Below are 22,113 nucleotides of genomic sequence, written 5' to 3'. Positions count from 1 at the left end.
TCCAGTTGCGTGTCTTTTTTTTGGTCCGTAGGCGGCGAGGGTTGGGGCGTGTAGGGTCGGAGACGGGAGCTGATAGGGATGAGCGCGCGAGCGACAAGGAGGAGCTTAGATGGAGGTGGGCTGGCGCAATAGGATTATCTTGAGCGATACCAAAGCAACATAATGGGCTCACAGTGTTGATTGAACAAAGTATGAGGACAGATATGGCTCTTCATGGACGTTGGGAGAGGAGAAAAGGACTTTTGGCTCGAAGTTGCAGACTGTGGTGATCCACAGCACGACGGCCTCCAGGGACCAGGACCACCAGCACCGCTGCTACTTACTACTGGGGGCAGCCGGGCCACTGAGGAGCCATTGGGGAGCCACTGAGGTTGCGTAGCTGCCAAGACACCTCCTACCGAAGACTCCCGTATAGGGACTGTAGATATTAGCATCAACAACTCATTTCCCATCAGCACTGCGCAGTACAGTACTCGAATCCATAATAAGGTATTCGCGTCAATATCGTCCCTCAACCGGAGGGAGCCTTCACAAGGGAACACCTTTGTGTATGCGACCGGCAATCACAGGAACCCCATGATTACTGAAGTATTGATTGTATAACCACCCGCGGTACCTCTCCTTTTCCATTATTTTTTTTTCTGTCAAATGCTTCTGAGACTCCAGAGTGGCCAAATGATGCGCCCAAATATACTCACCAATAGGCGGTTGGGTAGGCGACTCAGGGTTGTCAGGGTTGCGCCCCCTGCCGAGAAAGAAAAGGAGGCTTTAAAGCTGCCCACCAGCCCCAACAAGAGGTAGGCGGACAATTCCCAGGGCGGAGCCCGAGAGGTACCTAGGAGGGAGCACGAGGGACCAGCTCGGGGCACCACTAGCACCAACCACAGCACCTGCAGGCCACCTGTCAGTTTCACAAGGCCGATCCCCGGCTCAACTGCTTGAATCTTCTCCCCCAGCCACCATTCGCCACAGAGCTAACCACGAGATGTTGACGTTGACACCGAATTACCTCCAGCATAAACAAGTGGCAACCAACCACCTGCCGAACCTGCAACCACTTCATCTTGTAACGCCTTTTCCTCACCCGATAATATCGAGGCCTCTTGACCTGTTGACCAGCTTCGAACTCCTCCAACCGACGAAAGTTCAATCATGTTGTTTTGAAACACCTTGTTTGATCCTGATCAGCGGTTGTTGGGCTCACTAGGCCACGAAAGACCCTTTTCCCCGCGTTCCTGCAGCCGCAGCCCACCCACTGTGCGCGGCGGCCGTTTCTGCATCTCGAGCCATTCATCTTCACCGCATGGAATGATATAATAGTGACGCCTGGTGTCTGCGCGTGGACTGATGGTTGTCAATTCTCCTCTTTCGTCCAGCATTCTGCCTTGTTTATCATGGCCGCAACATCTCCTCTACGCCCATCAACTCCTGCTCGGCCAGTGTTCAATGCACCTCATCTATCTCCAACTCGGATGCCGACGAGCTTTGCCTCGCAGCCGTCCTACAAATCGGGACATCGAGGTCTCGACGTCTTCTCACCGGTCGACCAGAATGGGAGTTTCTGCTTCGACCGTGTGATCAAAAGCGGAAAAGTACATCGAAGGGTCAAAAACAAAGGAGCCTGGAAGCCGTCATGGAAGCCCGCGTACCTCGTGCTTCGGCCGAACCTCTTGTCTGTTTACCAAAACCCCGACGAGACCGATCTCAAAGCCTCCATCACCTTGTCTGAAGTCACGGCTGTTGCACGCGTTCGAAAAGCCCACACCGAGCATGTTTTCGGCGTTTTCTCCCCTTCAAAGAACTATCATTTTCGAGGCATGTCTGAAGCAGACACAGAGGATTGGATCACGCATATCCGCTTAGAAGCAAGGACTGACGAAGATGATGACTTGGACCTTACAGCCCCGCAACTCTCGAGTAGGGCCGGTGACCTGTCCAACACTTATGAGTCTACCGATATATCAGCAGATGAAATGCATCGTGTTCCCGGTTCGCCTGAAGGACAATCGAGAGCGATCGGGAACAGACCCAGAAATGGGTCACTGCTGGCAACCCGGCAGAGGCGGCCCTCCAATCTTCAGGAGTATTCTGGAAACGAACAATACACAACGTCACACTCCGACTTCTCAGATACGTTGGGGAGTTCGCTACCAAAGAATTCCTCTTCGTCGCTCTCTAAACAACCGCCGGCTCTGACACCGATCGCCTCATCACAGCAACTCACTGGCAAGGTGGAAACAAAGGGAAATGCACAACTACCCCAACCAGCATTACACTCTGACGCCGCCGGCGACCCGGAACGGGTGGTTCGGCAAGGCCATCTCCAAATTTTGAAATCCCACAAGACTGGTGTCAAAGGGTGGAAATGGATCTGGGTCGTGCTCCGTTCACGAAGCCTCTCCTTCTACAAGAACGAAGCGGAATATGCCGCCGTGAAGATCCTGCCGATGCACTCGATTGTGAATGCTGCCGAAATCGACCCCATCAGCAAGTCCAAAAATTTCTGCTTCCAGATCATCACGGATGATAAGACGTATAGATTTTGTGCTCCGGATGAGGAAGATTTGGACAAATGGCTGGGCGCACTGAAGAGTGTGTTGAGCAAGCGTAACGAAGTAGAGAAGGCGCTGGCTGCAAAGGTGAAGGAGAAGGAAAGGGAGAAAGGAAAAGGCAGGGTTAACTTGGAAGGCGCCGCTTCATTGCCCCTACGAGCAGGTCAGCAAGCCGTGTGATTCCTCCACGAGGACAGCGATATTGGATACTTGGACGAAGCTCTGTTTATACCCCTACGTGACGACTTTTACGACCTTGGATGTGCATACTGTGCATTTTGTGGACGATGCATATACAACCTGATGAAGTGGTGAAAAGGGGCGAAGCCATTACACGCCAGATGAGGACAATGGCAGGGCGCCGGGGCATTGGCCTCCTGTGAAGATCGGAGTCGTTGGAATACGAGGAATCCCCCCCGTTTTATGCATTGACGACCTTGAATGACCAAACTTGGGAAAACGTTGTATACCCCCTTTTGCAGTTGTTTGCACAGGATACCGAGTACATTAGATAGCACAATACGGCTAGTATATAGCTCTCGAATACATGCACCATGCAGTACTTACTATCTATGCCATACATATATGCTTTCCTTGCGGTTTGGGAACTGTCTACTGGACCTTACACTGTGCTAAGATTGCTTTACTCCGTGCATACCGTTCATTCACTGGAAATACGATCTCTCCCCCCTCCTCTTCCGCCCTCCGTTAAACTCTTGATATCTCCACTGCGTACTCTGTATAGATAAATATAGATATCTATCTATGTAGGGAGGAGAAGAGTCTCCGCGCCATGCTTAACAGGACTCGAGTCCTGAATGCCGACTACTAAATTTTACAGCAGATTTAATGTTATGACGCACCGGTGGCGTAGAGTTGGTGGTGTTGTAATTGTTGTTGTACACATGTATACATAATACATATACTCCGTACAGGTCGCCAAAGGGAGCATTTGAAAGTTTGGCTGGCCCCTCACACATGCAACACCCACAGCCGGCGATGAGATAAGGAAGGGGCGCTTGACGATTCCTGTGACCTGGCTCCGCAAGAGGTCGAATAGCTCGAGGATCGACGAGATGTTTATTTCGCTGCAACTGTTCGACGTGTTGCTGAGGATCCCATCCATTGCCACATAGGCTGTCCTCCTCCCCATCTATTGAGAGCACTGATCGTATCACTTAGCCTTCAGGAACGAGTTTCGTGTAAAGGCCATCGATATTCATCGACCAAAAAGCCCTCTTACCCGACCCCAAAAACCCCTAGGCTTGGTCTCAAACACCACATCTCCATCTTCATACTCCCTCATCGGCCCCTTGTGCGCATTTTTCTCTTCGGGCGAGACAGCTCCAGCCTCCTGCATCTCCGCTTGTTCGGTATGATACTCCGCCACCCCCTCTTCACCTTCCTTCAGCGGCGGTTCTTCCCATATTGGGGGTTGTGTATGTCCATTTGCCATCCCCTCGGGCATCCACCCATCATTTATTCCACTGCCCATAACATGCACGCTCTTGGACACAACGGCTTGGTATTGCTGCTGCGGCTTCCCCTTCTGGAATTCGCCCTCATCATCGAGCCCAAGTTTTGTCTTCCAAGCCTTCGCTAAGCCAAAAGGTGCTAGGGCGCCGTGCACGACGTTTCGAGGCCAAGCGGGTGCGAAGAGTCCGTCATTCAAGTCCGCCCAGTACATCTTGATCTCACGGGGTTCGTCGGCCCAATCAGGTTTGGAGGGGCTATGGTGCAAATCTTGGGCGTCAAACGCCCTCAGAGCTGATTTTCTAGCTGCGGAGACTTCTTCCCAGACCGACCCCGTTTCCGTAATTGGGACGTTGTTGTGGTTGAACCATTCTTTCATAGCTTCCTGCTCCGCTGCCTTAACGGCTTGTTGGCGTTCCCTGAAGACATCAAAGTTTTGCTGTTTCAGTTCCTCTCGTAACTGTACGGAGTCATAGTCTTTCAATCTCTTCAAATCATCGTCAAGTTTGCTCCCTCGAACTACGCCATGGTGCTCCATACTGAGCTGCTGAATCGCATTGCGTGTGAGAGGCAGGAGGGCCCGCTCGTAGTCAGGAATATCCTGGAGAGCCAGCGCCGCACGTTTTCGAATCTCTGCCGCCTTCCTCTCAAGTTCTTTGCGGATCTTGTTTATGCGTCTTCGTGCTCGGTTTGTCATTTCCGTGGCGTATATCAACCGATTGGTTTCTATCACGGTCACCTTTTCCCATGGACTGGGTCCCGAAGATATCCAGTCAAGCACAAATGCTGCATCAGCAACACTGGTAGCTTTTTGGTCCATCAATTTTCGTGCTCGTAGCTTCTTCGGTAAAATTTCGTCGAGCTTGGGGATCTTCTCTACGAGCTCATCACGGACAGCCATTTCCTGAAGGGTCACGGGGGACCCTAGCTTCGATTTCACAATATCTATGTCCTCTTGTGTAGCTTTGATCAAGTCCTCGGGTGGTGACAGCTGCCTTTGCATTGAAAGCTCGCGGAGTTTCTGGAAGGCAAAAAGACCTTCTAACGCTCCGGCAGCAGTAGGGGGGAAATGTATGGAAAAGTACGGCGTCCACATATCCTGGCGTACCGAGGCAGGTAAAGTCTTTTTGCCGTGGAAAATGAGTTGCTTGATGATTTTAGTTTCCTGAGACAAAAGTTTGTTAGCAACCCGTGACCCCGGAACGATAGGTTGCCATTACCTGCAGAGTCCTCGTCAAGCTGTACACAACTTGATTAGTCCGAATATGGCGGTAGGCATAGATGTCTAGACCGTGCGTCTGATGCCGAAGGGCCTTTGTGACTTGGATGTCTTGCGTGGCTAACTTATTCTTGACCGCGTTGGATCCTCCTGCTCGCCATTTGCCCTGAACCCATTTTATGCTGGCGTTTGTGGGCGCGACGGAGGGCGGGAGAGCTTGATTCGGATGCGGATCTCCTTTTAACAGTCTAGGAGGCCGTATTCGTGGCATGGCAGGGATGGACATTGGAGGTATCTGATGAGCCATTGAATTGGCAGCGATGGCCGCCATTGCGGACACCGCAGAGGGTCAATGGATACACTGCCGCCGTAATCAGATGATTCTATCAGCAGGTCATGTCGGACATCACGTAATGCATAAAGCATCTGTCATGACAACTTTGCGGTGCGGACAAGGAAATAATGTAAATGTTTCTTGCTGAGCAAAACTCGCAGCTCCAAAAATCAGTCGTAGCAGCTGCGCGCCGACCACGGCCGATCATTTGCTCTTGGCGTGTTTGTCGGCACACACATGTGACAGCCTCGGCCCCTCAGCCTCGTTCACCATTTCCGTCGGCACCCAATACACGAAGTCTTTCCGAAGCCCGATGTCAGGATTACTTAGACATCCATCGCACAATTCATCTAAAGACTCTGGTGATAAGAATGCAGATGCCTTGATTTCAATCAAGCTTAGCTACTAAACACAATAAAGTTTGCTATCCCAATGCTATGGATAGATAGTAAGAAATCCTTTTCCTGCGGCCCTAGGGAGGGAACTCAACCCGAAGTCCTCATGAGTTCGTCCAATCTCGTTAACACCTTTCTGCTTGCAGTTCCAACCTGACTTTGGTCCAATTATCAAGGCCCCGCTAGCATAGATGCAATTTGAAAATTCGTGATAAATTCCTCCGTTTTTCGTCAATCATACCATGCTGGTTCATAACCAAAAGTAAGAAATAAATCGCTCAATGCGCTACCGATGTCGAAGACGCCAGTGATGATGGCGTTGGTTCCGCGTTGGCTCCCGCACCCAGTGGCATCCAATTCCTCGGAATATCCATACTCCTGTTGACCCGTCCGCCAGGAGTGAGAGGGTAATCTACACGTGATCGATCCAAGCGATCGTCTTCATCGGAAGTTTCATCCGCGAGACGGGCAAAATAATCCGCCAACGCGCTTGTCGAATCTCCAGGCACAATGTTATCGTACAGAGGAGGCGGAGTGACCAAAGGTGGAGGCGGCTCGTCATCATCAAAGGCGGGTGGGTTGAAGGAGGGGCTTCTCAGCAAGTGGATAGGTCTTGATTGTCCAGCATTGGGGTCGTTGTGCACATGTGCTTGCGTAGGCATCGTCAATCCACCTGTATCATTCGTCCAACTTCGGCTCACACCAGGCGCTGGAGCACTGAAATCTGTTGAGTTATTGACAGATTGAATCCGATTTTGAGATATGGGGGGCGTATTTCGTCTTCTGAGTGCAGCACCGGGGCATCCGCACTCAAACTCATCGGTGGAGGCTGGAAGACCACCCCCGGCACTGTAAGCAGGGAGCGAGATGTTCGCTTGTGTGGCACGACAAGAAAGGATGTTGAATGGCGAGTCAATGGAGATCTCAAAATGGCGTCGCTTGGTAGAATCGTTTTCATCCGGTCGAGAGAGCCGCATCACGATCTGAGGGCCATAGTTAGCTTCCACAAAGGACACAAAGCAGGGTATGCTTACCTTGATCCAATGGTTCACTTGAATGTTGGAGTATGTGGTGTCGAAATGTAATCGCTCGCTCCGCAATTTGTCCTTCATCTGGTGGCAGCTCGGCAGTTGCACATTGAATTCCATCTCTGTAGGACCAATACTTCCAGCGTCGTTATCCAGATTGCCGAGCAAGTTTGTCTGATCTCGGGGGATATCCTCATCACCAGCGGCAGCTTGTTGGCGATAGTCGTAGGGGACACCACCGCCCGCAAGAATTCGCATTGAACTCCCGGGGTAGGAAGTTACACTGTGTCCATCGGCACGTTTTTCAAAAAGTTGCACTTTCCTCGTCGGTTCCAGCCTGTGTACCTTTTTGTTATTCGTAAAGTATTGTATATTCTCCGTCACGAACACTTTGATCCTGTGGCATTGGACCTTGGCGAGGGGAGTCAATTTGAAGGCAATGGGCACCGTCGAGCCGAGTGGGAACGATTTTCCCGAAATCACAATATCATAGTGTAACTGATCTTCCCAGTTCCGAGATATTGCGATGGGTTCCACCTGTTCCAAGGATCCCTCAGCGGGGGCTCGGATCAAGGTCAACTCCTTCGTGCCCACCAAATTGGCACGGAAGGCCCCGGAACGTTCGACAAGGGCCTCCAGTTCATACTTGACATGACCGAGGTCGACACTGATTGATTCTGGCAACCGCGAGTCGAGTGGGAGCTCGAAATTGTAGACATAATCACCGGGGTGAAATACCTTGAACCCTCTTTGGGCGACAGTTGGACCTCCGTTCATTGCGTCACCTTTACCGAAACTCCTTGAATGATTTGTCTGAAGGGACAACCGTTTGAGATCGCGAGTCGTTGGGAGCCCTTTGGCAGGAGACGCACTGCGCTGGAAGAGGTCAAATGAAGATGCCGTAACGCCAATTTCTTTCGACTCAATAGAAGCCCCCTTTGAGAGCTGGACAATGTCGGCACCATAGCTATATTCGGCTTGAGGGATCTGCGCGTTGAAGAAGGACCACGTATGGTTCATGATTGTGGTGGTGTCTCGGAATTCGACGCGTTTTGGAGGGATCCCTTCCGGCCATTCCGTTTCTGACTTGCCGCGGAAGTTCAGAGATATTGATTTCAGCTTCGCCTGCTTCTGTACTCTTAAGAGGAGACTCCCACGGAGCATTGTCGTGCTGTGAGTAGATGGATCATTGGGATCGAACCCTTGCAGGAACAAAACTGGTTCTGCTAGTGCAATGGAAACAGAGACGCCATTGCCGCTTGCAACAGGCTTCTCATCTGCCAGTAGAGTTATATTCGGCGCAGGTTGTGCATCGGGGGAGGGTGGTTGACCAGGAGCAGTTTGGGCACCGCTGTCGTGTCTTGATCGATGGCTTATACCGCTGACCACACTAGGACTCCGCCCTCTTCGTTCAGGTGAACGCCTGCCGACGTCGGCGAACACCATATCCTCCGTTCCCGCTGAGCTTCTTCTTGGGTAAACCCGATCAGATACTACCGGATGTAGGAGAACCGGTTGGGAAGAGACGGTGGGGAGGTTGAGTCTGAAGAATCGTTTTGCGTGTTCGCGTGAGAAAGCCAGCTTCGCGAGCGATTGGAGGACAACAGGACGTTGGAGAGTGTGGTGATGACGAGCAGCACAGCGGGAAGGAGCTTGTTAGGACAACGCAAGACGAATGCGGCGGTTTGGATGACTGCAGGTAACTGTAATTGATCGTTGTCAGATTCTTGGTTGAGCAGCACAGAAGGAAGGGACAAGAGATTGTATGTAATCGATGGTGGTGAGCGGGGGAGTGAGCAAGTCTGTGCGCCGTGCTGCCAACTTGGATTCTCCAAAATCCGCAAGGTTGTTTGAATTGGGAAGTTTGAACTCGAAATCTGACCTGCTTTCGCGCTTGGCCTGGAGGCGTGGAGGGAACGCACCTAATGTGGCAGCAGCAACCATTCAGCTGAATGGGGAACTGCAGAGTGATGGACTAGTCGGGGATCAGGGTGTGCCGTTTACCGGAATGACCCTCCAGGGTGTCATTGGCGCATTGCTTTTGTCTTTTGTGTGTGCTATAGCAGAGAAGGAACAAATATCGAGGAGAAGGAGGGACCGAGAAGCTGATGAAGGCGTTACTCACTGACCGGAGTGAGACAGACTGGGGGGATTCAGAGCACTACCTAGTCAGGGAGATATTGTGCTCTGGAATGCTGAGAGAGGGGGGAGACGGATGATATTATGATGATGATGATGAGATGATGATTGGGATAAGTGACACGCGGACAGCCACCCACCAGCGAGTTGGGCAGAGTGGCAGAGTGGCACGCCCGGCCCGGCGACCCAAGGAAAGCGAAAGACCTCAGGTGCTCAGAAGCAGCTTAGGCTCCCGGCTGGTGGGCTGGCTGGGTCTGGATGGGTCCTGGGCTCGGCGGGTAACAAGCCCGGGCACTGTCCCTGACTTGCTTCTACCAAGTAATACGCAACTCTGGGCGTTGCTCTTTCTTTCTCTTTGTTTGTTTTGTCAGTCGTCGTCAGTCAGTCGAATGATGGCCATGATATAAACAATCAACGATCATGTTCCGGTTCCCGGTGGACCTTCTTGCCCTCTTCTCCCACACTCGATGCCTTCCTTTCGGCTCGGCGGATGCTACACTTGATCAACAATCTGGCTCGCTGGCTTCCGCAAAGGTGGAGAGAGAGACAAGAAATGTAACAAGTAGACTCTGGCTCCGTGGCTCCGGGGCTCGGTGACTTCTTGACTTAATAACTTTGCAAGCACATCTTACTCATGTCGTGTGCCTGACTGATATTTGCATGCCGCTTTGAATTATGCCCAGCCTTATAACAAGTAGGTGAGCACGCCAGTTGACTGTCTGACCACTCTCTCTCGACGTCGATATTATCGAACCATATGATTCACAACAGGTCACCGGGACCATGGACAACCAATTCCGTTGCAGTTCTGATCGCTGGTCGCCACAGGCACTGCCAAAAAAAATTTTATTCAAATCGTTGCTCCTTGGGGCCCCTTGACCTGTCGATCCTCTCGGATGTCGTGGGACAGTTGGCCTTCGCCCCTCAGCAAGTGGGTAGAACTCTTGACCGCCGCCAGGGCAGAAAGAAAGAACAGGCACAAGGAGAAAAGCCAAAAGCCGAGCCTCCCGAATTCGCATTCCGTGCTAGTCGTGTTGGCTCGCTGATTCCACCTCTGTTCGACCAACTGTACTTGTAGCTAGAGATTGTGCTTGTACTCCATAATAGGCGTGCCATCTCATCCCGGTCGGGCAGAGAGTTCAAGGCATCTACCAAGTACACGTTTTCTGATTGTAATGTCCTTCACTACTCTGGGCCTTGCCTCGCAACAATCGCCCTCCTTGGGACGCTATCTCCACAATTCTATGACGAACTTGCTAGTCACTACCCACGGGGTCTTTGCCCTTTCCTTCCTTGCCCGTTTTTCGCTTGGACTTACTGGTTTCTACGAATCAACTTGAAAAGTCAGATCCAGCAGAAGGAGCTATGTACAAATACGTATTTTATCCGAATACTCTCTCCAGGGTACAGCGGAAAAACAAGCCCTGAGTCCATGCAGAGTCTGCCGAAGCGAAACCCACGCCTTGTGCATCATTGACTCTAAATACGGATGGGTAGATCTAACTCACGCCAATGTGATGTGCCCTTGACATACTTTCAGATGAGAACGACGGCGGGATCTGGCGACAAGTTGCTCTAGCGCGCACCCTGAGTCACAACTTCTGCATTCTTTGTAATAGACTGGCTGCGACAATCTATGTGGCTTACCCTTGAGCGTGTAGACATTGCCACTCCTGGTATGTAGACCCTGCATGAACTCTCCTCGGTCATGGCCCCAGCGCACGACTGTCGGATCTCTCCAGAATCCAAACACAGGCCCTGGAGTTACGCGTGTCTCACTGGGGGGCTGAGCAAGATTGGGCTCGTGCTCGGGAGGCTTGCTGCGCCGCGGAGTCAGCGTCTCTGGTGCGTAATATTGATTTTGCTCCTTGGACTAACTAATCACATCTACCATCCGAACTGACCCCTGTCTTGCGTATGTTCTCCCGTCAAGCAGAGACCTGAGGATCCTGGTCAGACGGAAGCGAAGGACATTCTCTGCGTGGGTTTTGGCCTGTCTACCTTGAACGATGGGGGAAGTCAGCGGATTCCTCCGCTCGCTTACCCTGTATCAGATCTTGACTGTTTGTGGATGATCAAGAAGACGGCCCGGTCACCGTGCCATGTGGTTGAAAGAACGTGACATGTCATGCGATATTTTCCACCTCGCCACACGCACATTGGATAGACTTAACAGTGGACGAAGAATGGTTTTGGTTTTCCCAGCCCTGAAATGAGCCCTCCAAGTGTGTATAAATCGGCCGCACGTGATTCCCATCGTCGAATCCGTACTGTTAGATTCGAGGTGATTATGTTATATTGCATCCCTGCATGCTGGGTGCTGCAGGGACCCAAAAGAGGGAATGATGAAACACGGAGTTGGGGTACTACCAGATAAGCGACTGAAGCCCTTGCCTGAGCATCCATGCTAGGAACAATGTACTGGGTATGAAATGAGATGGACCAGCGGCCACAGATCTGTTCTGTTTCGAACATATACCCTTTTTGTTCGTCTCCACTATTGATAGAATATTACCATCACCACCTCTGGTGCACGAAGATACTTGTAGATGAGGGACAGTCTGCACTACGACGTCATCATACCAGTGGCGTCAGGGACACAATGGGTACACCCCACATTTGCCAAGCGCCAGTGACCATAGCAGGGCCCCGCCTCGGGTAAGTTGCTGTGCGCGTTTGGCACGCGCCCGACGCGTCCGATCGGTTCTGGTGACAAAGCTCACCGATAGTTTCACAGCCCTATACTGCGAGACGATTCCCATGAGAATATGATTGTATGAATAGGATTCTCCATGCTGATCATGCAGTATGGAAAGAATGGAACCTCGGGGTACCGATCTCCATCAGAATTTTCGCTGCTAGTGTGCTAACTTCTGTTCTCCAGGATCCGCCGAGCAACCGCTCCAAGGTGTGATGCTGTGCTTTACTTCAATCAGCCTGGAGGACAGGGTCAGCAATCCAAAATGAGCAACTTCGACTTCTATGCTGACGAAGCCCATAGAATCGATATGCCGACATTGCAATACAGATGGGAGCCGAACACAAGCTCGACTTGACTTCCGATACCACTCATCTCATTGTCGGTAGCACAGACACTCTGAAATACCAATATGTTGCAAGAGAAAGGGAAGACATCAAAGTGCTGCGCCCGGAATGGATTGAGGCTGTTCGAGACTACTGGATCAAAGACTTGCCGTTAGACCTCGACGCCCTCAGTCAACAATTTCGCGTGCCCACCTTGGCCGGGTTGAAAATATGCATCACAGGCTTTGATGACCTTGCATTTCGTGCCCAGCTGCAGAAGAGCGTCAAAGAAAATGGTGGGGAGTATACAGGAGATTTGACCAAAGATGTGACCCACCTCATCGCTGTAAAGCCCGAAGGGAAAAAATATGAATATGGCATGCAATGGCAGAAAAAAGTTGTCAGTCTCAACTGGTACAAGGACACACTCGAAAGAGGCATGCAATTGGATGAGCGACTTTACCATCCTACTATTCCTGTATCTGAACAAGGCATCGGGGCATGGAATCGAAAAGCTCGGCGTTCTCCGCAACTTGGTAAACGGACGAGGGAAGACAATATTGGCCCAGAGCCCTCTCGGAAACTTCGAAGGACGGCGAGTGCCAGACTTGGAGGTCAAAGTCAAGATCTGTGGTCAGATATTGTGGGCGGTGCGGGATTTGAGGCCAAAAAGGTTGAGCGTCCGCAGTTGAAGCCTTCAATTTCTATGCCTGCTCTTCAAAAGTCTACCGGACCAGCAATTGCGACCTGCACTCTTCGAGCTGAACCCGCCGACCGTGGTCCCGATCTAGGCACAAAAACCGCGAGTTTGGGCTTCCTGGCCGGTCGTCTGTTCCTAGTGCAATGTTTCGACGAGATAAAGGTGTGTCACGCAAGTGTGCTTTTTTGTCATTCCCGCTTCCTGCTTACAAAATTCTAGAAGAATCACCTGCAAAAGATATTACTCGAGTACGGTGCAACAGTTACGAGGGAGGGAGGAGATGCAGATGAGAACAAGCCTGACAATATAATCTCCATTCTACCCCACGATATAGGCAAGAACAGTTCGATGCAAACAAGACTCGTTGAAGGCGGCGTTCAGGCAGTGTCGGAGCTCTGGCTGGAAAGATGCATGCTTGCAAAGTCTTTCATAGACCCGGGCAGATACCCGCTCGGGCAGATCCTCACTGGTCCTCTCTCGTGTTTGAAGGATATGACCATCAACGCAACCGGCTTTGATGGGCTGGAAGCCGTGCATATCGCGAAGATTGTCACCTTGCTGGGCGGGACTTACTCAGAGGTGTTTAATTCAGGAGTCTCAATCCTTATCTGCAAGGCTGGCAATGCCAAAAAGGACAAACTTGATCTAGCACAGCATTTGGTCATCCCTGCGGTCACCGAGGAATGGCTATGGTCAACAATCAAGAATCAGACCAAAGCAGGCGTTGAAAGCTATCTTTTCGCCCCAAGTCGAGCGCGCATCGGGTCCGAGAGATCAGCGCATAAGAGGAGCGCCGCGGAAGATTATGTTGAAGTGAGCACGATTCCTCTACAACGAAATACAGTCGACCACAGAGCGAACGGACCCTCCAAACCCGTCGGGATTGAAAAAGATCTTCGATCCATGGCAGAAAAACCGGCGAGGGAATCACATTCGTGTCTCAATGTCCACCAGGAACCAGCGGATGAGACACATGACCAAGGCCAAGAAGAACCGTTTGTCTCTAGTAACGCGAGTGGTGCTTCAGGACAAAGTGAGGCCAAAGCAGCCTTATATGGAGATGGCAACTGTGCGCTGCGGGTACTATCTCCCAATGGCAGAAACTTACGTTTGGTGGAGCCTAATCGACCGCTTATTCAGTCGTTAGACTGTACCTCGAGGATGGAAGATTCAACATCGAAAGAGAACATTCCAGTGCCAACCAAAGGCGATGCACGATCTGGAGTTCAAGGCAAACCCACAGATATTGCAGCAATCAATGGTGCCATTCGAGACATTCTGAACGAAAACTCTAAAAAGAAGTCTGGGGGAAGCAATCAAAATGAACCACTAAAGAAGAAGAGCCAGCTGTTTGGACGAGCGCTGAGCAACTTGTCCAACTCGTCAGCGGCTTCAAACTTAAGATGCTCCAGAGCCAGTTCGATTGACAGTATGAACACGGATGGAATTGGTAGCGAGATTGTCACCATGCAGTCCGTCGAGACACACAGCGGCGAAGGCACATGTACAGCTGAAAAAGGAGCCTTCAGCTTCACCGGTCGGGCAAAGCAGACTCTAGCTGCACTCAAATCAGCTCCCTTTGAGATGGACGATCCAGACATGCCAAGGACGGTAGTTTTCTCAGGCGAGCAGGATGCAGCACCACCCATGACGCAGCTAGGTTATGAAGACCCCGAAGAAGCAATCTTGTTGCGGGAGAAACTGGCGGCTTCGAGAAGAAAGGGATCGGGAAAGGAGGACCCAAGCAAAGGGGATGGAGAAGCTCCACCCTCGAGGCGACTGAAGACGGCGGAGCGTAAGATTCGAGACGATGACTTCCTTGCGAGTGTAAATGCCGGGTGGGGCGCTGGAAGACGGACCAGGCACAAGAATCGAAGCCCGCCGGATCAAGGGCTCGAGGAATTTTGAATACTTGATTCACGTTAGTCGGTATACTATGCGGTCTTTCGCAGAAATATGTGTGGTCGCTTTCTGGCCCTTTTGAACAATGAAAGAAGGGTCTCAACGTGATCTCATGTTTCATCCAAGAATTTCTCTCCAACACCGCGCATCTGACAGTTCACACCAGGGCATCGAAGCGGTGGGCTTTCGCGAGCAGACGACTAACAGGACGATCGACAGGAGAGTTGAGTCTCAGAGCCCAGATCGGGGCAAAGTCCTGTCTAGGTTGTATCATAAAGATGGACACCGCTTCCCGGCTTCGAAGCTTCCAAGATTCCTCTCGTACTGGGCGCTGGCTACCCGCTCCACTGATCGACCATGCGTCAGGGGATCTGGGGGGGCCGGAATACTTAGGGAAGATCTTCCCTTCCGTCATGGCTCAAACGTTTGTAATGAAGACCTGCACTGCTGACAGCAGTGGTTGAACTGAAATGACTGGTCACGAGTGCTGGCTGGAACTCATTGTCGTGAGCAGACACTGAGGCCAGACTTGTATAGGGAGAGGTGGGGGCGAGGGAAGTCAATTGCAGTCCGAGATCGACAGGCCAAACATGTCCAGATGATACTCAAGTGACCAGTGTGTGGAGTGAGTGAATCTGATGAGTTGACATGGAAGGGCTACCAGGGCTGGGGACCGGCCTTGGCGCCTACTTAGTACCTCGTCTGGCTAGTCACCCATTACATCATCCGTTGGTGCCGTCACCGCGTCACCTCCGCCCCGCTCGGTGACGCCCGCTGCTGTTGCCTCGCCCGCTAGAAGCCAGGAACCAGTGACTCGGGCGTGACAAAGAAGACAAGGAGCTGAGCGTGACAAGCCGCCAAGTTTCACCCCTGTCAGATTCCCTCCAACAGAACCGCCGTCACCGCCCTTTACTGTCAAGGTACTCCGTACTCCGTACTTTGCACAGACAAGTAGCTGTATTTCTCACCGGCCTTCTATCCCATTCTCCTCGAGGCAAAAATCCTCTCTGGCTATGCCGCAAACAATTTTATTCGACCTACGAGTACTCGGTCCTCGGTGCAGCAGGAATTCCTCACCTTCTCGGAAGACCTGGCAGTTGTCAGCCTGGTCTACAAGGAGACCCACTGTTCTGCCGGGTTCTTCGCTAGGGCTTGTTAGGCTTGTGTTTCAGGCGTTTCCTGTTTCCGCCTCCGTTCTTGATCTCGCGACGACTTTACCATCAGCCCGCCCAATCCCCACCCCCGTGTCTTCTCTTCAAACTGCATCCTCAGTCGCATTGCCGCATTTGTTCTTTCCAAGGCTGATCAACCCTAGCTCTCCCAAGCTCTCCGTCTCACCAGTCGGTGACCAGCACGGCCAGGATCTGAAAAACTTTGACGGACCTTGCTCGACCGCCCTATGTCACGGAATCACAGGCCAACCAGCTCCGACGTCTGCCATCCTGGTGACTCCATCCAACATTTGAGCGCCCTCCACCCGCCCACCCCTGCCGCCCTACAAAGAACCACAGCCGACTGAGCAAAGGAAGGGGAAAGGCGCCTCATTATACAAGATGGCTGACCTCGCCCGCGAGGAGGCTGATCGTTACTTCTCCCATCGAGACCACCCAACTTCCCATCCCGAGGACCGCGACGACAGAGACAACGACTCCGACCTCGACCTTGAGCCTGAACCTGCATTTGACAATCTCTCAGACCCTGGTACAGACGACGACACCGCCGGCAACATGGCGACCATGACCACCACAAAGACCACCTATCATCTACCTTCACAAGTTCATTATGCCAACACTGGGCCCAAAGGTGTCATTGCGGATGCACAATCCTTCGCCCGTGCCAAACAAACTACCTTCCGCCAACGACTGGCCAGCTTCGCAAACAACCTGACCTCAAGCGGCAAGCCGGCAGCAATCCCCACTGTCGCAGAAAAGGGTGACAAACGCAAAACCATCATCTCTGGGTCTCCCAAATCAACCACATCCTCCAACTCCGAGGCCAGTCTCACTCTCTCCGACGACGAGGCCGATTCAGAATTTATGAAAACCTGGCGAGCCACCCGTCTGCAAGAGCTCTCCTCCCAATCCCAATCCACCTACGGCTCCCACCGAAAACACCTCCCCAGCCAACGCACCTGGGGCATGTTCGTGGAAGTCGACGCGAATGGCTACCTGGACGCAATCGAAAAAGTCTCCAATGAGACGGTGGTCGTCGTCATGATATACGACCCTTCTTCCAGTGCCAGTGCTGAGGTGGAAGATGAGCTGAGTATGCTGGCCTACAAACATAATACTACTCGTTTCATCAAGTTGCACCACGAAATTGCGGAGATGGAGACTGTTGAGATCCCCGCTATCCTGGCTTACAAGGCTGGCGATGTGTTTGCTACGATACCCGGCGCAAAGGCAGAGGGTTTAGAAGGTGTTCTGATTAAGTGAGTAACTTGACATTCTTTTCCTTGGGGTGATCAAATGACTCGAACTAATCGCCATTACAATAGAAATCGTGTGCTCCAATGAGATTTCGACACCCAGCTTGTGAAAAGTATCTCATCCTTTTCCAACCATGTATTGATACGTAGATATGCCGATTTACCCCAGGTCCTGGTCACGCCCGGCAATGAAATAATGGACGACGCTCATCATGTCAAATATCCTCCGAAAACTCTCCCCCGAGCTGGACTCATTCTACGAACCCCCTTCTCTCACTGGGACGAACGTAAATCCCGTCTCTCAACCAGCTATCCGCCACTCTGAGTCCTCCTCTGCAATCTCCAGCAGTTATCTGTCGTCTCTCCTACATCCTGACGACACATATAAGCCTCTCGTCCCGCTACCGGACTTTTCTCTTTATTCATACACATACATCCGATCGTCCAGAAAATGCACAGCACTAGCCGTGACCGCAGCACTTGGAGAAGTGGGCAACACCACCAAACCGAGGAAGGAAAAGAAGGGATTTGAAAGTCAAAACCACGGGAGCCTGCTGAGTTGGGTTGGAACCACTTGCAATCTACACGGATACCAGCAATCCATACCTGGGGAATCTGGAGGGGTCGCCTTTCTCCTCCTCTTTATGTTTGGCCGTACAGAATAGACTTTGGGATAGTACTCTGGACGTGGGGGAAGGACTCGCGTTCTGGAAATGGGGAGACAATCTAACAATGAAAATAAAACAACATAACTGAAAAAGGTGCCCACATGCATGCAACCTATGCATTGACACATCTAAGTTTGCAAACCATGTCACATCATGTCATTGTATTCTTGTATTGCATTGTGGTACTCTGGGTCGTATTGATCTCTCATCTCAGGTTTCAGCTCAGCGAATCGATGTCCACCGAGTGCGCAAAAACCGTTGCTTGTATCATGCAGAGTATTTGCCTCGCTCCACATGTCTGTGTGGCTTCGTCTCTGCGCGCCTGTGTCTCTCTCTACAGACACTACCTAGGTATCTATTATAGGTAGCAGAGAGAAGACATACCGACCGGTAGGCAGACGGGTAGGTAGATAGGTAGGTAGGTAGGTAGGTAAGCTACGAATGGAATGCAGGATACCCGGCTACTCCGTACATATCTGGTAACTTGAAAGCAACAAAGTTGAAGGTTCATTCCTTTTCTCTTTCTGCTCTGGAGCCAACTTTGATGTTTTGTCCCTAGCTACCTAGTTTTCTGGCTATGTAATAGGGGACACATGAGACATGAGACAGGACGTGAGTCGTGAGGCGTGAGGCGTGAGATGGCGGAATCGTCCCCGACATAAGAGTACATCAGCACCCAACTCCGAATGTGCTGCAAGCTGCTATCGTGTTCATGTCATGTCATGCCATCCACCGGGATCCCGCCTTAAAGAGAGAGAAAAAGGAAATAGAAAATCAAGATCAAAGGCACCATTTTCATGAAAGACTCTCTTCCCTCCCTAGAAATGATGACAGGAATGCAGAAATGATTTGCTCGGGCTTGTTCCCAGATGCTTAGATGTGTGCGCTGGAAGGGATGCCATCATCAGAAGCAACAAATCATTGCATTAAAAAAAAAAAGGACCAGGCCGTATCATGCCTGAGTTGTTGAGAGATCTGATGGTACAGTGATCCAACCCTTTCGTTTCTCTGCTCTCTTGCCACGAAAAGACGCCGCGCTATCGAAGCTCAAGATCCAGAAAGAGTCAGATGGAAATGAGCATGAGGTGGCCAGCGAATGGGGGGAAACCATTCCAACTCGACTCATGCGCAGCAGATATTGTGTTCAACACTCTGGCTATGCAGAAGCCGAAATGGCGTTCTTCTCAGTGGTGAAGTCCCAGAGCATTTTGATGAGGTTCTCGGGAAGTGTGTACAGGTCGACGTGGAATTCTCCCTCTGTCGTAGAAACGAGCATCAGTAACCACACATGTTCCAGCCTTCCGCATAAGAAGGGGTAGGTTTGCACATACGCTCAGCATCGTTGCGCATCCACGAATCCTCACTCTTGTTGTCATGCACCATCTGCACAACTTGAAGAAGATCGTCTTCCCCGAGCTTCTGAAGCCCTTCGGCTAGCTTGTCCATGTCAATAGCTTTGTTGTCTGCTTTCTTCTTCTTCTGGGTTCCACCGATTTCGCTGGTTCTTTTTTTGCTCCCAGCCTCGGTGCCGTTCGCAGCCGACTCTCCGGGAATGGGACCCGAATTGCGAAGCGCCTCAAGGAGAGCACCCTTCGGGTTTTTGAAAGTGATAATCTGCTTAGTTTCGTAGCGCGCGTTGGCGAAGTTGAGATCGTGAACGATGCTGTGGACTTTGCCGCTGAGATCCTTCATCTCGATCCGCAGTTCGAATTCACCCCACCCATCTTCAGAGACGCGGAATGGTGGCTTCTTGAAGGCTGCTCAGGTTGTCAGTCGTCAGTCGCTTGACGCCGTATGCGAAAAGGAACATTTGTTAAACCAGTCTCACATACTTTGTGTCGCCTTGTCACCAAATGACTCGTGGAGAGTATATGTTACCGACTCGAACACATCTGCATCGATCTCCTGTTTAGTGTCCGCATGGAGCAGGAAAATCTTCATAGACCAATGTCGCAAGGGGAAACCAGCAACGCCGCTGTCGGCCCCGGGACTGCAAACACTATGTCAGATTGTGGACTTGTAAAACGAGGCAAGCGATATCAGGTGCTGAGGGGTCGGTCGCAGCAAGTTTAAACTATAGACATAGAGCGATGACGCGGGGGTGAGCGCAGGTCGGCGTTCAGATCGACGTACATGATCTTCTGTTCGGTAACGATTTTGACGCTGCGCTTGACCTGCGGAGACTGTCAGTCGCGACGCCATTTGTAAGAAGCATGACATTGAGACTTACGTCCGGCATGGTGGACGTTGCGGGATTGGGTTGAGCCTAGGGCAACAGAGAAATGGCGGGGTTTAGATCGACTGTGTCGCACCGATGAAAACGTGGTCTGAGGTGGGAATGGATAGGAAGTGGTGAACAGGTGAAGAGAACAGTCGATCCAAAGGTTGGCAGGGTGTCGATAGAGACCACTCTGTTGGACAACGGGGGTTAACCAGCGAAAGAAGAACAGGAGGCACAAGTCGTTTGTCGCACTTAGTGGAAAGATGCTTTACCGTTCTCCAGGTTGTATGAGTGGGTCGACACAGATGGACGCTGGTGGGCTGCACCAAGCTGCACCTATATAATATGTCAGAAAGGGCAACTTTGCCGACAATAGCACCGTATCAGGTTGGGATTGTCAGTTACCAAGTTTTCTTAATGTCCGAAGCGTGAAAGCCCTGGTGGCATCTTCACGTTTCCATTCATTCCTGTCAAGGCCGTGGACAGACTTCATTTCTATCTAAACTTGGGCGGTACGATGATATCAGAGTCCACGGCAAACCCTGAATCGCATCCACTCTTCCATATGCGCTGCTCTGCAAGACTTTGCTGGTAGTCGTAGATTCAATGCCGGACCAATCATCACACATCCCACGCTGGCTATTGCTTAATGCATCATGACTTCTGGAACAGAGATTCGTTCTCTTGTTGGGCCTTGATGAACGCTTCTTTGAAGAGATTCGCATCTGTAAAAGGTCAGTATTTGGACAGTGGCTGGCGCCGGGATATGCCATACTCTCGCTATTTCCAAATCGGATTGCGAGGGTCTGGGCCTCGGGCTCGCCTTCGCTGACATCTGCGGCGACGTTCCAGACCCAGCTGCGATCACTACCAACGTTCGGTGAAAGCTTCATGTCAGGGGTGACTAGATTTGTAAGTCAGCAAATAGCCATGTGACGACGACTATCTCGAACAGGTGGCAGCTTACCGTAGTGATTTGCGCAAACCTTGAGAGTCTTGTCTCGTCGCATAACCAGTCGTGTCTTGCCGTTTTCCTTGTGCTTGAGCAGTCGGACATCGCCAGTACCTCTCTCCTTCCACTCTTTTGAGTCGCGGTCGAACTTGAAGAGTTTGGCCCGCATCTTGAAGACCTGTTCCTCCATTTCCTCGTTGGTTTTGGTCTCGACCTTCTCGGTCAGTCGGACCACGGGTTCGAACTCGACATCTGCTTCTTCCTCGTCGGCTTTCTCCTGTTGCATCCACACGGTCAGTCCACGTCCATCCTGGCGGAGGGCATCTTACATCGTCTTCATCCTCCTTCTTCTGGGCTTTTGAACTGCCGCTAGGTTCATCCTTGGCATTGTCATCCTCTTCGACTTTGCGTTCTTTTTTAGCTCCACCACCAAACATAGAAAAGACAGAGTCCTTGACGCCAGTTGCGGCTGCGCCGGCGGTGCTCGCCGCAGTGCTGGCGGCTTTGGCAGCAGTCTCGGTGTAGGTGGTAGATTTAGTCTCGTGGGCATCATTTGCCGGGCCTTCAGACGAAGGATCACCCAGAGGATTCGTCACGAGATTAGTCTCCTGTTCGGCAGGTCTCAAGTCGGACGAGGCAGTTTGATCCGCCGAGGGCGTGGGTTTGGCATCAGCGGAATCGGCCATATTTGCGAGATATGCGCAGGATGGGATGGAGGATCTACAGCTGGCAGGACTCGAAAAGGGCAGATGCGATTTGGGTGATAGAAGTCTGTAGACTGGAGCGATTGTAGGTGTTTGTTGGCACCCCACACTAAAATATCAAACAGCCAGAGCGGCGCATGATTGAACATGCCAGGCCTTAGAATCGGCCACCAGCCCCTGCAAAACCCGGCGCCAAGACGAACCCCCTTAATGACGTCATCCTTCACCAGTGAAAGGAACTGCTTGGTTGTCACCGTGTGGTCAACGTGGTGTGAATCGCGTTTGCCTGTCAATACCACCGTCGCCGATATTCTGCGTTTCCTACACTGGTCTCTTGTGGCTCTCTTCCGTTCCTGCTGCTAAGGCGATGTTCA

General features: G+C 51.5%; 8 protein-coding genes across 8 annotated transcripts; 4 read left to right on the top strand and 4 right to left on the bottom strand.

The window, feature by feature from the left end:
* Positions 1–1,394: 1,394 nt before the first annotated feature.
* Z519_01639 (uncharacterized protein) lies at positions 1,395–2,732 on the top strand (the record flags this gene model as incomplete). The annotated part of the gene is made up of 1 exon (XM_016759396.1): positions 1,395–2,732. One exon carries the CDS (start codon positions 1,395–1,397, stop codon positions 2,730–2,732), a length of 1,338 nt encoding a protein of 445 aa, XP_016624724.1.
* A 1,039-nt stretch (positions 2,733–3,771) lies between these two features.
* On the bottom strand, positions 3,772–5,575 carry Z519_01638 (uncharacterized protein; the record flags this gene model as incomplete). The annotated part of the gene is made up of 2 exons (XM_016759395.1): positions 3,772–5,190; positions 5,246–5,575. The coding sequence occupies 2 exons, from the start codon at positions 5,573–5,575 to the stop codon at positions 3,772–3,774; spliced, it is 1,749 nt and encodes a 582-aa protein (XP_016624723.1).
* Positions 5,576–6,251: 676 nt separating this feature from the next.
* On the bottom strand, positions 6,252–8,447 carry Z519_01637 (uncharacterized protein; the record flags this gene model as incomplete). The annotated part of the gene is made up of 2 exons (XM_016759394.1): positions 6,252–6,956; positions 7,008–8,447. The coding sequence occupies 2 exons, from the start codon at positions 8,445–8,447 to the stop codon at positions 6,252–6,254; spliced, it is 2,145 nt and encodes a 714-aa protein (XP_016624722.1).
* Positions 8,448–11,957: 3,510 nt separating this feature from the next.
* On the top strand, positions 11,958–14,772 carry Z519_01636 (uncharacterized protein; the record flags this gene model as incomplete). Its single annotated transcript, XM_016759393.1, has 4 exons — positions 11,958–11,970; positions 12,025–12,089; positions 12,142–13,026; positions 13,084–14,772. 4 exons carry the CDS (start codon positions 11,958–11,960, stop codon positions 14,770–14,772), a joined length of 2,652 nt encoding a protein of 883 aa, XP_016624721.1.
* A 1,547-nt stretch (positions 14,773–16,319) lies between these two features.
* Z519_01635 (uncharacterized protein) lies at positions 16,320–17,201 on the top strand (the record flags this gene model as incomplete). Its single annotated transcript, XM_016759392.1, has 1 exon — positions 16,320–17,201. The coding sequence occupies one exon, from the start codon at positions 16,320–16,322 to the stop codon at positions 17,199–17,201; it is 882 nt and encodes a 293-aa protein (XP_016624720.1).
* Positions 17,202–17,406: 205 nt separating this feature from the next.
* Z519_01634 (uncharacterized protein) lies at positions 17,407–17,859 on the top strand (the record flags this gene model as incomplete). The annotated part of the gene is made up of 1 exon (XM_016759391.1): positions 17,407–17,859. One exon carries the CDS (start codon positions 17,407–17,409, stop codon positions 17,857–17,859), a length of 453 nt encoding a protein of 150 aa, XP_016624719.1.
* Positions 17,860–19,018: 1,159 nt separating this feature from the next.
* On the bottom strand, positions 19,019–20,101 carry Z519_01633 (uncharacterized protein; the record flags this gene model as incomplete). The annotated part of the gene is made up of 5 exons (XM_016759390.1): positions 19,019–19,119; positions 19,194–19,619; positions 19,695–19,852; positions 19,996–20,036; positions 20,093–20,101. The coding sequence occupies 5 exons, from the start codon at positions 20,099–20,101 to the stop codon at positions 19,019–19,021; spliced, it is 735 nt and encodes a 244-aa protein (XP_016624718.1).
* A 636-nt stretch (positions 20,102–20,737) lies between these two features.
* Positions 20,738–21,721, bottom strand: Z519_01632 (uncharacterized protein; the record flags this gene model as incomplete). The annotated part of the gene is made up of 4 exons (XM_016759389.1): positions 20,738–20,808; positions 20,859–20,987; positions 21,051–21,309; positions 21,365–21,721. The coding sequence occupies 4 exons, from the start codon at positions 21,719–21,721 to the stop codon at positions 20,738–20,740; spliced, it is 816 nt and encodes a 271-aa protein (XP_016624717.1).
* Between the last annotated feature and the right edge of the window lie 392 nt (positions 21,722–22,113).

The sequence above is a fragment of the Cladophialophora bantiana genome (assembly GCF_000835475.1).
Source record: "Cladophialophora bantiana CBS 173.52 unplaced genomic scaffold supercont1.2, whole genome shotgun sequence".
Classification (NCBI taxonomy): Eukaryota; Fungi; Ascomycota; class Eurotiomycetes; order Chaetothyriales; family Herpotrichiellaceae; genus Cladophialophora; species Cladophialophora bantiana.
The sequence above is the reverse complement of the archived record's forward strand: the minus strand, read 5'-3'. Positions and strand labels throughout refer to the sequence as shown.